The sequence below is a fragment of the Cololabis saira genome, chromosome 18 (assembly GCF_033807715.1).
Source record: "Cololabis saira isolate AMF1-May2022 chromosome 18, fColSai1.1, whole genome shotgun sequence".
Taxonomy (NCBI): Eukaryota; Metazoa; Chordata; class Actinopteri; order Beloniformes; family Belonidae; genus Cololabis; species Cololabis saira.
The window spans coordinates 1,748,503-1,763,400 of NC_084604.1; the positions used below are offsets into that span (position 1 = coordinate 1,748,503).

Genomic DNA, 14,898 nt, shown 5'->3' on the forward strand with positions numbered 1-14,898 from the left:
CATGTTACTTATCCTGTGAAGGACAGAGTCATATTGATAAGTTCAGAAAAGTGTTTTTTATTGTTGTGTTTTGATGTATTTGATGTAAGCCCAGTGGATATTTAAAGCTTACAGAAGGCTGCATTTAACTGCTGCTATGTCATTCCTGCAGTATTTCTGCAGGTGTTTTGGTCACTGCTATTATTTGTAATATATTATATTATTTGTAATCAGCACAAATTATCTGTCCCCATATGATAAAATCCACCACCCCCCTGATGTTTTTTACCACTGGAGTACTGGGCAGAGCTGCACCCTGGAGGTCTCCTGGCCATCGTAGGGCCCCGTACAACAACTTTGAGTAGTGAGTAGGGGAGTCAAATTCAGTCATACACAGTTCTGTCAAGTAGAATTCCTGCTCGGACTGCTCTCTGCTTTATCTTTACGCTCAGTACTTCAACCAGGGCTGAGTTGTGTTTTATCACTTTCTGGTACCCGACTCTAAAGATATGAGCTTATCTGGTTCTTCACCGCACACCTCCAAGAGAGATGTCTGGTTTAGCTTTTTTCCAGGGGATGTCAGCGACGTCTGTTACTTGTGGTGTTCAAGTGGTGAGTTCAGAAAGAAAAGCATCTGTGGGCTTTTGGGAGTGTTACGTTAGGAGGAGGCTCCCGTGAGGGGAGAGGCAACGCCGCAAAGCAAACATGTGTTCCCACGGTCACATCCAGAGCAGAAGCACACTATCCCCTCACCAGGCGGGAAAATAACAGACCTCTGACATCTGTGTAGGCGTCCCAACAATACGCTGTCCGTGTAGCATGAGAGACGGATGCAGGCGGGGGTTTAGTTGGCTGAAATTCAACTTGTATGATAGTGTCAGGCCCAGAAACGTCTTTAATGGCGCTTTTCCACTAGTACTTACTCGACTCTACTCAACTCAACTGGGCCTGGTTTCTTTTCCATAACAATCCAGCACTCAGATCAGAAGTAGGAGGTTGGACAAGCTGCTGTGACGTATTTGATTGTGTATCTAATCAGAGAAGACAACAACACTAAAGATGTAGAACCTGGAGGAGATGATAGATGTGCTGCTGGGTCTGTGGCTTGTGTTACGGGCCCGTTCATCGTTGCTTGCAGATTTAATTTAACTTGGTATGCCATACCAAGTTAAATTAAATCTGCAAGCAACGATGAACGGGCCCTCATGCGTGCAATTTTCACCAATAAAAGGTCAAGGACTCAAACCTAAGTCCGATGACACCACCATGACTCTTTAGGTCAAACCATTCAAAAGTTATAGCAGAAAATAGGAACTATCAGATATTGACCAATCAGAAGAAGGGCCGGGGCTAATTTGCACCAATTATGGTCAAGGACTCAAAACCGAGTCCGATGACACCACCCACGAGTCTTTATTTCAAACCATTCAAAAGTTATAGCAGAATCACATATCGACCGATATCAGCTACTAGTATCACTTCCTGTTTAACGTTGAGGTTTGACGCAGCGCCACGGCCACGCCATTTCACGAAAACTCACGACTTTTGATACCTTTTCATCGTTAACGTCTTTTGTGTCTCCTGAGCGAGTTTTAGGTCAAACGGACGATCCTGCTAGGAGGAGTTCGTTAAAGTACGACACGTGAAAATGGCATAAATTGCGCCAAAATTACATGATTAATTAAAAATGGCCAACTTCCTGTTGGGTTTCGGCCATGGCGCCAAGAGACTTTTCTTTAAGTTGCGACATGATACAGGTGTGTACCGATTTTCGTGCATGTACATCAAACCGTATTATGGGGCTTGAGGCACAAAGTTTTCTAGGGGGCGCTGTTGAGCCATTAGGCCACGCCCCTTTTTGACACTAAAATAATAATAATAATCTTTCCGATTTCAATAGGGCTTCGCACAAGCCTTGCTGTTGCTCGGTCCCTAAAAATAAGAGTGAGAGAAGCTTCAAGCGGCAACCACGCTTTGTTTTTTGTTTGTTTGTCTCTGCGCTGCTGAAAGTGAGCTGGAGCCGTGAGCAGCTATGAAGAGACAGATCTCCTGGTAGATCTGGTCGTTCCTTATCTCCGTCTAGATCCCTTTTTAATTCTCTCCTCAGCACCAGGTTTATGAACATCTGACCCTCAGAGTTGGATCATGAAACAGACTTCTGCTGCCTGTTGAATAAAATGAACCAGAATCCGTCAGAGTCTCTTTCTCTGATTTCCTCCTCCTGACTCAGACGTCTGACTCCAACCCCCCGACCAATCGCTGTCCTGTAGTGTGATGATGTCAGATACAGCCGACTCAGCAGCTTAGAACCTCGACAGAATAGTACATGCAATGCTTTAGTATATCAGCCCAAACACTCCATCCAAATGCTCCTGGCCTCTGTCAAATGTTAGAACGCATTGTGGCCCGTGAGTCAAAAAGTTTGCCCGCCCCTGTGCTAAACTCTTCCCGGGTTTCCGTGCGTTTCCTGTGCGTTATCAGGCATGGGGATCTCCACGATCGGGGCCTCGCCTCTGAATGGAGCGCTAACTAAACACGGAGCCTCTCCTAATCTGGGGCTCTTCCGAAGCTTTAGCAGAGACCAGTCGACACCAGCAGCAGCGGGCCCAGTGTGCAGACTGCTGGATGAACGCAGCTATTCAAATGATCTCATCTCTTTGAGTTACTCAGTCATGCAATCAAATTAAAGGTGGGGGAATGTAAAACAGAAGCAACTACAGACATGTGATTAATGCAACACCCTCAGTTGCTTCTAAGGCTTTACATAATAGGTAACAATTTAAAAAAGTACACTTGTACTGCTTCCATAAAGATGAAGAGGGCAAGAAGCAGCCAGCTGTTGTTCAACAAGTACACTTGATGGATAGATCATTAGCACGTGTGAACACCTCTATAGAGGGCATGCATTGATGTCACTTCCCCACTGGACCACGCCCCATTCCTCGCACTGAAAACATCCAGCAAAAACAGCTGCAACTAGTAGGGGAAACTGTGGAAAAGACGGGGTAACAGCCGATTATCGGCTTAAATTAAAGGCAGTTGGACTTGACAGTGACCCGTACAGTTACCAAGAACCAGTGGTCCATGGACATTAATATTTGGTACAGTTACCCCAAGAACCAGTGGTCCATGGACATTAATATTTGGTACAGTTACCAAGAACCAGTGGTCCATGGACATTAATATTTGGTACAGTTACCAAGAACCAGTGGTCCATGGACATTAATATTTGGTACAGTTACCAAGAACCAGTGGTCCATGGACATTAATATTTGGTACAGTTACCCCAAGAACCAGTGGTCCATGGACATTAATATTTGGTACAGTTACCAAGAACCAGTGGTCCATGGACATTAATATTTGGTACAGTTACCAAGAACCAGTGGTCCATGGAGATTAATATTTGGTACAGTTACCCCAAGAACCAGTGGTCCATGGACATTAATATTTGGTACAGTTACCCCAAGAACCAGTGGTCCATGGACATTAATATTTGGTACAGTTACCAAGAACCAGTGGTCCATGGACATTAATATTTGGTACAGTTACCAAGAACCAGTGGTCCATGGACATTAATATTTGGTACAGTTACCCCAAGAACCAGTGGTCCATGGACATTAATATTTGGCCACGAATCCAGTTTCCTGATATTTATATGTACTTAATTTCTACGCCGGGGAAATACACAAAGCAAAGCTTGAAGGCTTACAAAAGTCTTGACGCTTGGTCCGACTTCAAGGCAGGATTTGTTATAGAAATTAAAGTGATGAGGACACCGAACTTTATGATTTGACTGTTTAACGTTAGCTACCCAAAAATCCAACATTACCTGATACAAAATGGGAACCACAAATCCACGTTTCGGTGCCTAAAATCCAGTTGTTTCTGTGAATTGCAGCGATCCATTTGTCTCTCTTAAGCTTATTTTTTGTCAGTCTGTAAAACGATAACTCAGATTTCTTGCTAAATCTATGAGTACAGTCGATCGCACAACAGCTCTTTCCTATTTTAGATGTTTTCCAGTTGCTCAAACTGAAAGTTTACGCTGACACTCAGTCTTTATTCACTCAGTCTTTCTACCACTCAGTCTTTCTGACACTCAGTCTTTCTGACACTCAGTCTTTCTGACACTCAGTCTTTCTGTCACTCAGTCTTTCTGTCACTCAGTCTTTCTGACACTCAGTCTTTCTGTCACTCAGTCTTTCTGTCACTCAGTCTTTCTGTCACTCAGTCTTTCTGTCACTCAGTCTTTCTGTCACTCAGTCTTTCTGTCACTCAGTCTTTCTGACACTCAGTCTTTCTGTCACTCAGTCTTTCTGACACTCAGTCTTTCTGTCACTCAGTCTTTCTGACACTCAGTCTTTCTAACACTCAGTCTTTCTGACACTCAGTAGGCGTAACCTGCTGTGAAGTCTCATCTGTGACGTCATGCACATTCCCTCTATAAAAGCAGAATTTTTCACAGGTCGCTGTTCTGGAGCATTTAAGTGTGTGATAACATAGTGCCAATAAGGAAAGACATGAGTAATTTAGTCTAGATGGATTTCAGAAAAAAGGCCTTTTATAAGAAGTAAGGAGCATTTATGGGTACAAGTCGGGAACCGGCCTACCTTACATATTTCAAGGGTGCTGAGTCCAAAAAAACCGGTACCCGAGTGAAATTTTGAGTTTTTGACCTTCTAATTTGCATATTAAAATGGCCGCCAAATTGCCCATCTTGCACAGTTATTGGACCATTTCCTCCTATTTTTTTTTGTAAGTAGGCAATCAAGATGAGGAAATTAAGTTTCTAGATCTATAGTCAAGGGTCAAACAAGGATATAGTGGAGGCTCAGTGCTTTTTTATGTATATATATATGCAAAATACCAACTTTTAAGGTGAAATTAAGCATTATTTGTGTCATTTTTTAAGGCCGACATAAATATTAAATAAAAGTTACTCTGAAATTTTCCCTGTTGATATGACATATGATGTACACCATATTATATGATAACAAAGAAAAAAAATCCATTGCAAGTTGTCTGGGATTTCATGTTTTTTTTTTTTTTTTTTTGCAAATTAAGCATTTGTTCTCTAAATTCTAAGACGGGAAAAACCCAGGTGAATAGGGAAAAATATTCAAAAAGAGACCACCATGAAACGTACCAAGTTGAATATTTAGATCAGTACATAGCATGGTCAGTCCCATCGCTGAGGACCTTTTGCCTGAGGTGACAGCAAAGAGGATCGTAACAGTTTCACACGCTTTGGTAAGTTTCCTGTTTTCTGATTTTTTTAGACAAAAAATGTCAAAGATCAGAGGCTTTCGTCTGCAGAATATATGATGTGCATAAAACAGACTCTGTTGATGCAGCAAGGCATATACTTTTCTCCAGGACAGGTAAACCAGAAGCAATACCGCCTACAAGCGATGCGCTCCACTTCCATCTGCTGAGAGTACACTACCAGGCAATGGTTTGGAGAAATGCTCACTATGCCACACCTGAGCTTCCTTCACCCTTGGACATGGGATGGAAAGATGGTGATTCAGGACTACAGCCCATTCTTATGTCACAGAACCCAATACCTGAAAGTTGCCTGGAAATGATCAGGTGTGCTTGTAAAAAACTATGCACAACACGCCAGTGCAAATGCCAAAAATCGGGGCTGTTATGCACTGCAATGTGTACATGTCAGAGTGATGACCAATGTCCTTGTTTAAATGTGGAGTTGTAGTCCTCAAGCATACCAAGGCAATGGGTAAGCAAAGAACTTGGAAAAGGTCTGCAGAAAGAAATACTAATCAAAATTAAATTCCAAGGACAAATGGCACACAAGCAAACTAGAAAGGTATAAAAACAATTTACCAAAACAAGTGACCTATGGCTCCTCCTTGAACCGCCACCTTACCGTGGTGGAGGGGTTTGAGCACCCGAATGATCCTAGGAGCTATGTTGTCCGGGGCTTAATGCCCCTGGTAGGGTCTCCCAAGGCAAACAGGTCCTAGGTGACGGGTCAGACAAAGAGCGGTTCAAAGCCCCTTATGAAGAAGAAGAGAGCAAGGAAGTTTACGTCGCCCGGACTGGCGTTACCGGGGCCCCACCCTGGAGCCAGGCCTGGGGTCGGGGCTCGCAGGCGAGCGTCTGGTGGCCGGATCTTTGCCCACAGGACCCGGCCGGGCGCAGCCCGAACGAGCGACGTGGGCCCGCCCTCCCGTAGGCCCACCACCCGCAGGAGGGTTCATAAGGGGAAGATGCCGTGCGATTTGGGTGGCAGCCGTGGGCGGGGGCCCCGGCGACCCAATCCCCGGACGACGACTCTGGCTTTAGGGACATGGAATGTCACTTCGCTGGGGGGGAAGGAGCCTGAGCTTGTGCGGGAGGCTGAGAGGTATCGACTAGAGATAGTCGGGCTCACCTCCACGCACAGCCTGGGCTCTGGAACCCAACTCCTTGAGAGAGGTTGGACTCTCTTCCACTCTGGAGTTGCCCATGGTGAGAGGCGGCGAGCTGGTTTGGGCTTGCTCATAGCTCCCCAGCTCAGCCGCCATGTGTTGGAGTTCTCCCCGCTTAACGAGAGGGTCGCTTCCCTGCGCCTTCGGGTCGGGGATAGGTCTCTCACTGTCGTTTCGGCCTACGGGCCGAGCGGCAGTGCAGAGTACCCGGCCTTCCTGGAGGCCCTGGGAGGGGTGCTGGAAAGTTCCCCAACTGGGGACTCCATCGTTCTGTTGGGGGACTTCAACGCTCACGTGGGCAATGACAGTGATACCTGGAGAGGCGTGATTGGGAGGAACGGCCTCCCCGATCTGAACCCGAGCTGTGTTTTGTTGTTGGACTTCTGTGCTAGTCACAGTCTGTCCATAACGAACACCATGTTTGAGCATAAGGGTGTCCATCAGTGCACGTGGCACCAGGACACCCTAGGCCGGAGGTCAATGATCGACTTTGTTGTCGTTTCATCTGACCTTCGGCCGCATGTCTTGGACACTCGGGTGAAGAGAGGGGCTGAGCTGTCAACTGATCACCACCTGGTGGTGAGTTGGATCCGCTGGCAGGGGAGGAAGTTGGTCAGACCTGGAAGACCCAAGCGTATCGTGAGGGTCTGCTGGGAACGTCTGGCAGATTCCCCTGTCAGGGGGGTCTTCAACTCCCACCTCCCGGAGAGCTTTGACCGGATTCCGAGGGAGGCCGGAGACATTGAGTCCGAATGGACCATGTTCTCCACTTCCATTGTTGACGCGGCCGTCCGGAGCTGCGGCCGTAAGGTCTCCGGCGCCTGTCGCGGCGGCAATCCCCGAACCCGGTGGTGGACACCGGAAGTAAAGGACGCTGTCAAGCTGAAGAAGGAGTCCTACCGAGCCTGGCTAGCTCGGCGGACTCCCGAGGCAGCTGACGGGTACCGGCAGGCCAAGCGGACTGCGGCCCGGGCGGTCGCGGAAGCAAAAACTCGGGTCTGGGAAAAGTTCGGGGAGGCCATGGAGGAGGACTACCGGTCGGCCTCGAGGAAATTCTGGCAAACCATCCGGCGCCTCAGGAGGGGGAAGCAGTGCTCCGCCAACACTGTTTACAGTGGAGGAGGGGAGCTGTTGACCTCGACTGGGGACATCGTCGGGCGGTGGAAGGAATACTTCGAGGATCTCCTCAATCCCGCTGACACGCCTTCCGTCGAGGAAGCAGAGGCTGAGGATTCAGAGGTTGATTCATTCATCACCCAAGCTGAAGTCACTGAGGTAGTTCGGAAGCTCCTCAGTGGCAAGGCACCGGGGGTGGATGAGATCCGCCCTGAGTACCTCAAGTCTCTGGATGTTGCTGGGCTGTCGTGGCTGACACGCCTCTGCAGCATCGCGTGGCAGTCGGGGACAGTGCCTCTGGACTGGCAGACCGGGGTGGTGGTCCCTCTCTTCAAAAAGGGGGACCGGAGGGTGTGTTCCAACTACCGGGGAATCACACTCCTCAGCCTCCCGGGGAAAGTCTATTCCAGGGTGCTGGAGAGGAGAATTCGGCCGATAGTCGAACCTCGGATTCAAGAGGAACAATGCGGTTTTCGCCCTGGCCGTGGAACGCTGGACCAGCTCTACACCCTCCGCAGGGTGCTCGAGGGCGCATGGGAGTTTGCCCAACCAGTCCACATGTGTTTTGTGGACCTGGAGAAGGCTTTCGACCGTGTCCCACGTGGCATCCTGTGGGGGGTGCTCCGAGAGTATGGGGCCGGAGGCCCTCTGCTGAGGGCTGTACGGTCCCTGTATGAGTGGAGCAGGAGCTTGGTTCGCATTGCCGGCAGTAAGTCAGACCTGTTCCCGGTGCGTGTTGGACTCCGGCAGGGCTGCCCTTTGTCACCGGTTCTGTTCATTATTTTTATGGACAGAATTTCTAGGCGCAGCCAGGGGCCGGAGGGGATACGGTTCGGGAGCCACTTGATTTCATCTCTGCTTTTTGCAGATGATGTGGTCTTGTTGGCTCCCTCGAGCCAGGACCTTCAGCATGCACTGGGGCAGTTTGCAGCCGAGTGTGAAGCAGCTGGGATGAGAATCAGCACCTCTAAGCCTGAGGCCATGGTTCTCGACCGAAAAAAGGTGGCTTGCACCCTCCAGGTCGGGGGAGAGTTCCTGCCTCAGGTGGAGGAGTTTATCTTGGGGTCTTGTTCACGAGTGAGGGGAGAACGGAGCGCGAGATCGACAGGCGGATCAGTGCGGCGGCCGCAGTAATGCGGTCATTGTATCGGTCCGTCGTGGTGAAGAGGGAGCTGAGCCTAAAGGCAAAGCTCTCGGTTTACCGGTCGATCTACGTTCCCACCCTCACCTATGGTCATGAACTCTGGGTCATGACCGAAAGAACGGGATCCCGGATACAAGCGGCCGAAATGAGTTTCCTCCGCAGGGTGGCGGGGCGCTCCCTTAGAGATAGGGTGAGGAGCTCTGTCACCCGGCAGGAGCTCGGAGTAGAGCCGCTGCTCCTCCACATCGAGAGGAGCCAGCTGAGGTGGCTCGGGCACCTGTATAGGATGCCCCCTGGACGCCTCCCTCGTGAGGTGTTCCGGGCATGTCCCACCGGGAGGAGGCCCCGAGGAAGACCCAGGACACGCTGGAGTGACTACGTCACTTGGCTGGCCTGGGAACGCCTTGGAGTCCCCCCGGAAGAGCTGGAGGAAGTGTCTGGGGAGAGGGAAGTCTGGGGATCCCTGCTCCGACTGCTGCCCCCGCGACCCGGACTCGGATAATGCGGTGGACAATGGATGGATGGATGGAAGTGACCTATGGAACTTACAGAAGAAGACAGATGAAAGCAAAGCAATTCAGCTAGAAACATGAAAGAAATATACAGAAACAAGATGTGATCTGTAGAACTGTTCAAGGGAAGTTTCATGTTTTTTTTTTCCCTATTCACTTGGTTTTTTCGATGTTTGAATTAAGAGCATTATGCTTTGTTTGCATAAAAAAAATGAATTCTCAGACAACTTGCAATGGTGTTTTTCTTAGTTATTATGTAATATGGAATACATCACATATCATATATACACTGGGAACATTTAAGATTGATATTGACTGAATATTTATGTCTGCCTTAAAAAATGATAAAAATAGTGCTTAATTTCACCTTAAAAGTTGGTATTTTGCATATATATACATAAAAAAGGCTCTGAGCCTCCACTATATCCTTGCTCTGACCTTAGACTATAGATCTAGACACTTAATTCATCATCTTTGAATGCCTACTTACAAAAAAACTTGGGGAAAATGGTCCAACGGCTGAACAAGACAGGCAGTTTGGCGGCCATTTTGATATGCAAATTAGAAGGTCAAAAACTCCAAATTTTGCTCGGGTACCGTTTTTTTTGGATTCAGCACCCTTGAAATATGTAAAGTAGGCCGGTTCCCGACTTGTACCCATAAATGCTCCTTACATTCACTTTTTGGGACATCCCGTCTAGACTAATTCCTTTGAGAAGCAGCCGTTGTTGCCTAGCAGTCTGAGAAGGGCTGTGAGACTGTGATTCCAAATTACTTGGAGTCCATCATTTTGTGGTAAGAAGGATTATTCAGAAAACATTGAAAAAAATTCCCAGTCTTGTCACTTCAGTTCACCCACTCAACCAGTGCCGTTACTGGCCTCATGGGGGCCGAACACAAGATGCTGTTTGGAAGCCCATAGTTAGCCAAACTGTGACATGGAAATTCCTAATCTATTAGATCAGGGGTCGGCAACCCGCGGCTCTTTAGCGCCGCCCTAGTGGCTCCCTGGAGCTTTTTCAAAAATGTTTGACCTTTTTTTTCTCCTTTTTTTCTTCTTTTTTTCTCTTATTTTTTTTCCTTTTTTTCCTTTTTTTCTTTTTTTCCTTTTTTTCTTTTTTTTTCCTTTTTTCTTCTTTTTCCCTTTTTTCTCTTTCTTCCTTTTCTTTTCCTTTTTAATCTCGACATTTCAACGTTTTTCTCGAGATTGTTCTTCAACATTAATCTCAACATTTTGACTTTTTTCTCAACATTTCGACTTTTTTCTTGAAGTGCATATTGAAAAAAAAATCTCCCCCCAGTTCTAACTAACATAGAAACATGCAGCATGTGTTTCCTTCATTCTAAGGCTGATACAAGACTTTTCATTTTTTGCTGCTCCAGACATATTTGTTTTTTGTGTTTTTGATCCACTATGGCTCTTTCAACATTTTGGGTTGCCGACCGCTGTAATAGCTGATCCATGAATGTATCACAATCAGTTACCCTTATGAGCTAAATACGCTACAGTCGTAACAAGCTCTCGTGTTAAAATTAAACATCTTAATATGAGCCACTCAAGCAAGATCTGTGCAGAAACAAAAGTCTACATGCTTCAATGAACTCATTTGTTTCCCCTGTTCCAGGCGAGGCAGGAAGGACTGGCAGAAGACCAGTCGGCCATCAACGTAACCCTGGAAACAAGCAGAGTTTTCATCTCTGAAGCTGAGGGGGCGGCGGCCGAGGTGGACGCCTTGGTGCAGGTGAGGCCTGTGCAAATATTCGCGCAGTTATTACCATCTCATGATTCTCACGGGAAAAATTATGATGATGAGCTTGTGGATTCCCAGAGTGCTCTTTAACATCTTGACCTTTTTAGTCATCCGAGGTAACTTTGCAAGCTTGTGTGTGTGTGCAGAATGTGACACAGTACCACGCTGCGATTGACGGCGCCAGCGAGAAGCTGGTGGAGAAGACGGAACGCCTCTCGCTGGCTGACAGAGATCTGGTTCAGCGGGCCGACGATCACGCCCAGGAGCTGGAGAGAGAGGCCAACGAGCTGGAAGAGTGAGACACACCTCTGAAATGCTACATGCCGTAGCCTTAGCAACGGTTCTTGACACAGAGAAGTGCAGCATTGGTCTGGGCTTTTTTCAGCTCTGCTGTTTAAAATGGTATTCAGATGTGAAAGATTCGTGTTCGTATGTCTGGCGAACCATAAGAAAACTAGTGGAATAGAATCACAGGTTAATACAAGCTTTTAATATGTCAAGTACAAGGTTTTCCGGCCAGAGGTACATTTGTCTGGAAACCACAGAGGTAAGAGAGAAATGCACCCCTGGTCATCGATCCAGTTCCTTTTTATACTAAAAAGGGGGGTGTTCTTTGCAAATGAATTTCATCGGTGGAGCCAGCTACGGGAAAGACCCCCGGAACGTGTGACTTCCATCTCTTTTGTTATTTCTCTCACCTGGGGTGCCCACCCAGAACACAGATAAGACCCCCCAATGCTAAGCATCTGCTTTTCCCAACCGTCTCCTCTTCAACAATGGTATGTGTATTGTATTTAACCTCTAATCTAATCTAGTCTACCTGTACCACCAGGGGGGGGGGCTCCGTGTCTTAATCCATACGAGGTTACTTTGAATATAAAGAGAAAGCCCACCAGTGTTATACATTCTTTGAGCTTTTAACAATTTCATGAAATCCTAACAGATGGCATCAGTGATGTTTTGAAAGTGTTTGAACAACAAAGAAGCACTCTGACAAATCTAATAGTTGTGAAAACCTCTATGCTGTAAAACCATCCAGAGCTAACGAGCACAGTGCAGCTACAAGTGTACAGGCAGCAGTTGTACAGGCTACAAGTGTACAGGCTACAAGCGTACAGGCTACAAGTGTACAGGCTACAAGTGTACAGGCTACAAGTGTACAAGCTACAAGTGTACAGGCTACAAGTGTACAGGCTACAAGTGTACAGGCTACAAGTGTACAGGCTACAAGTGTACAGGCTACAAGTGTACAGGCTGCAAGTGTACAGGCTACAAGCGTACAGGCTACAAGTGTACAGGCTACAAGTGTACAAGCTACAAGTGTACAGGCTACAAGTGTACAGGCTACAAGTGTACAGGCTACAAGTGTACAAGCTACAAGTGTACAGGCTACAAGTGTACAGGCTACAAGTGTACAGGCTACAAGTGTACAGGCTGCAAACGTACAGGCTGCAAGTGTACAGGCTACAAGTGTACAGGCTGCAAACGTACAGGCTACAAGTGTACAGGCTACAAGTGTACAGGCTACAAGTGTACAGGCTACAAGTGTACAGGCTACAAGTGTACAGGCTTGTCCAAACAGGCTGTATTGGCTGGTAGCTGGAGACCAGACGATTGTTAGAATTTGGAGCTTATCGCATCGTTTGTGTGCGATCAGCTTCGCTGCAGCAAACAATGGTCCCACATTTGTTTTGATAGGTTACTTTTGGTTTGTTTTTTCAGTTCATTTAGATTTCTGGATAGACTTACAATTGTTTCCTTCACAGATTTGTTTTCAAGGCTGCAGCCAAAATATTATTTTGCTTGGCAGCTGCCATGAAATGCGTTGAAAAGGTACTAGCATAAATATGACAAAAAAAACACAAAATATACGTGAAACTGACGTCTAACTGTTGGGTTTGTTGTTTGGTCAGTACTTGACATAAAAAGAACATGATTTTAAACCACTTTGTCTCCTCCAGAGATCTGAAGGAAAGCGATGCCAACGGATTCGTTCAGAGAGCCATAAGTGCTGCCAACGTTTACAGCAACATAGTGAAATACGTGACCGACGCCAACATCACCTCCCTCACCACCATGAGCCTGTCCCAACGGGCTGAAGACGTACGTGGCGCTACAGAAGCGACTTCAGTCATGTCCTGTAAGTCTTTCTCCACCAGACATTTACGCTCCAGTTTCCTGTCTTCCAGGCCATCACCCTGATCAACTCACAGATGGAGTACCTGGTGACTCAGAGCGACAACATTTTCAAGGAGTCTGTTTCATTACATTCAGAGCAAGCAGGTAGGAAACATCACGACGGCGTGACTCTTGTTGTTGTGGGAAGTTTGTACGGCCGTCACTGAACCCGTCTTTGCTGCTGTAGAAGTAGAAAGCGAGGTGGCGGATCAGCAAAACTACATCAAGGAGACGCAGGAGACGATGAGTAAGAACTCCAGAAAACTTGAAGAACTAGTGCAGGACATCGGTGAAATCCACACAGGTAGGAAGATCTCCGGCCGCTTGGGAGGGGAATGTGATGAATGTGATGTTACTGATTTATTCTTCATTTCATTCATTAAAAGAAAAACAAAACAGTTCAATATGATTACAACAAAAATCTTTCCTTGAACAAAAGGGAACAGAAAGAAGACTAAGCTTATTTTATCTGTCCCTCCCTAAGAAATCAAATTTCAATTAATGTAATTAAAAAAAAGACAAATTACGCAATTAAAAAAAAAAAACACTTTCCAATAAACGTAATTTGAGGCCCTATTGTATCACCAAATTTTGCACCAAGCCAGGCCTGGTGAAAAATGTGATATTTAATGGTTTACATTAATGGGCGTGGCCTAACGGCTCAACAGCGCCCCCTAGAAAAACTTCCTCAAGCCCCACAATACGGTTTGACGTACATGCACGAAAATCGGTACACACCTGTATCATGTCGCAAACTTAAAGAAAAGTCTCTTGGCGCCATGGCCTAAACCAAACAGGAAGTCGGCCATTTTTAATTAATCGTGTAATTTTGGCGCAATTTATGCCATTTCTTCGGCCGCTTCTTCAAACCGTAACATGCACCCAGGTGTGTTATACGTCAAAATGTGCGTCTCCATCCTGCGATGATGGGCATTACTTTTCTCAAAAGCGTTACCGTGGCGACACTAGACGCCAAAAAGAAAAAAGTAAAAATAAAAAGAAATAAAAAAATTAAGTTGACTTTACTTATAAATTAATTTTGTACATACTAAAATTTGAGTAGTTTATACAAAGACTAGTCTTTCTTGATCTACATAAAAATCTCATCTGAAAAAGTTGCCTTAATTTTTTTTAAAGTAGATCAAGCAAGATATTTTTGACTGTGGTTTCTACTTAAACAAATAAAGCATGTTTCATCTAAACGTTGGTCAATCTGCCCAATAAATTAAAACTGTTAAAGGAAAAGTAAACACAACAAGATCATTTCTTGTTGTTTGTGTGTAAATGAAAAGATTACTGGGATTACAGAAATACTGCTGGTTAAGGAAAAATGCACAATGTCTTGTTTTTTGAACAAATGCAGATTAAGTTCAAAACTAGATGTATTCATGTAAAGCAACAAACTTCATTTTTAATTGTTAATATCACAGATTAATATATGCTATATGCTAGGAAGTGACATGGAGGATCTCGACGACAGTCGAAGGATGATGAAATATGTTATATTTACATGTGCTTAGATGCATTTTTTTCAGTGTGCTCGTTCAGCTCCTCACTTTTGTCTCCATGTCCACCGTGTGCAGACAGAACGCCGCAGCGTCTGGATTATACTCTGGAAGTGGCTGAAGGGACTCTGAACCGCTCAGCCACCGTCTTCCAGAGCATCACCCCCATCAGCAGCAAGGTGGAGGAGTGGGACGCCAACATGAGGAACAACCAATACTCGGCATCTGCGTACGACCAGGCTGTGGCCTCGGCCGGGGAAGCAGGTACCCACATCCAAT

At 46.2% G+C, this 14,898-nt stretch overlaps 1 protein-coding gene across 1 annotated transcript in view; it reads left to right on the forward strand.

Moving 5' to 3' along the window:
- The window catches only part of LOC133464409 (laminin subunit alpha-4-like), a 106,939-nt gene that overhangs the window by 45,190 nt on the left and 46,851 nt on the right, over positions 1-14,898 (forward strand). Inside the window, exons 14-19 of the mRNA XM_061746358.1 lie at positions 10,811-10,927; positions 11,083-11,231; positions 12,898-13,039; positions 13,126-13,219; positions 13,302-13,418; positions 14,698-14,883. Of these exons, the coding sequence (XP_061602342.1) occupies positions 10,811-10,927; positions 11,083-11,231; positions 12,898-13,039; positions 13,126-13,219; positions 13,302-13,418; positions 14,698-14,883 (805 nt within the window). The remainder of the gene's footprint in view (positions 1-10,810; positions 10,928-11,082; positions 11,232-12,897; positions 13,040-13,125; positions 13,220-13,301; positions 13,419-14,697; positions 14,884-14,898) is intronic.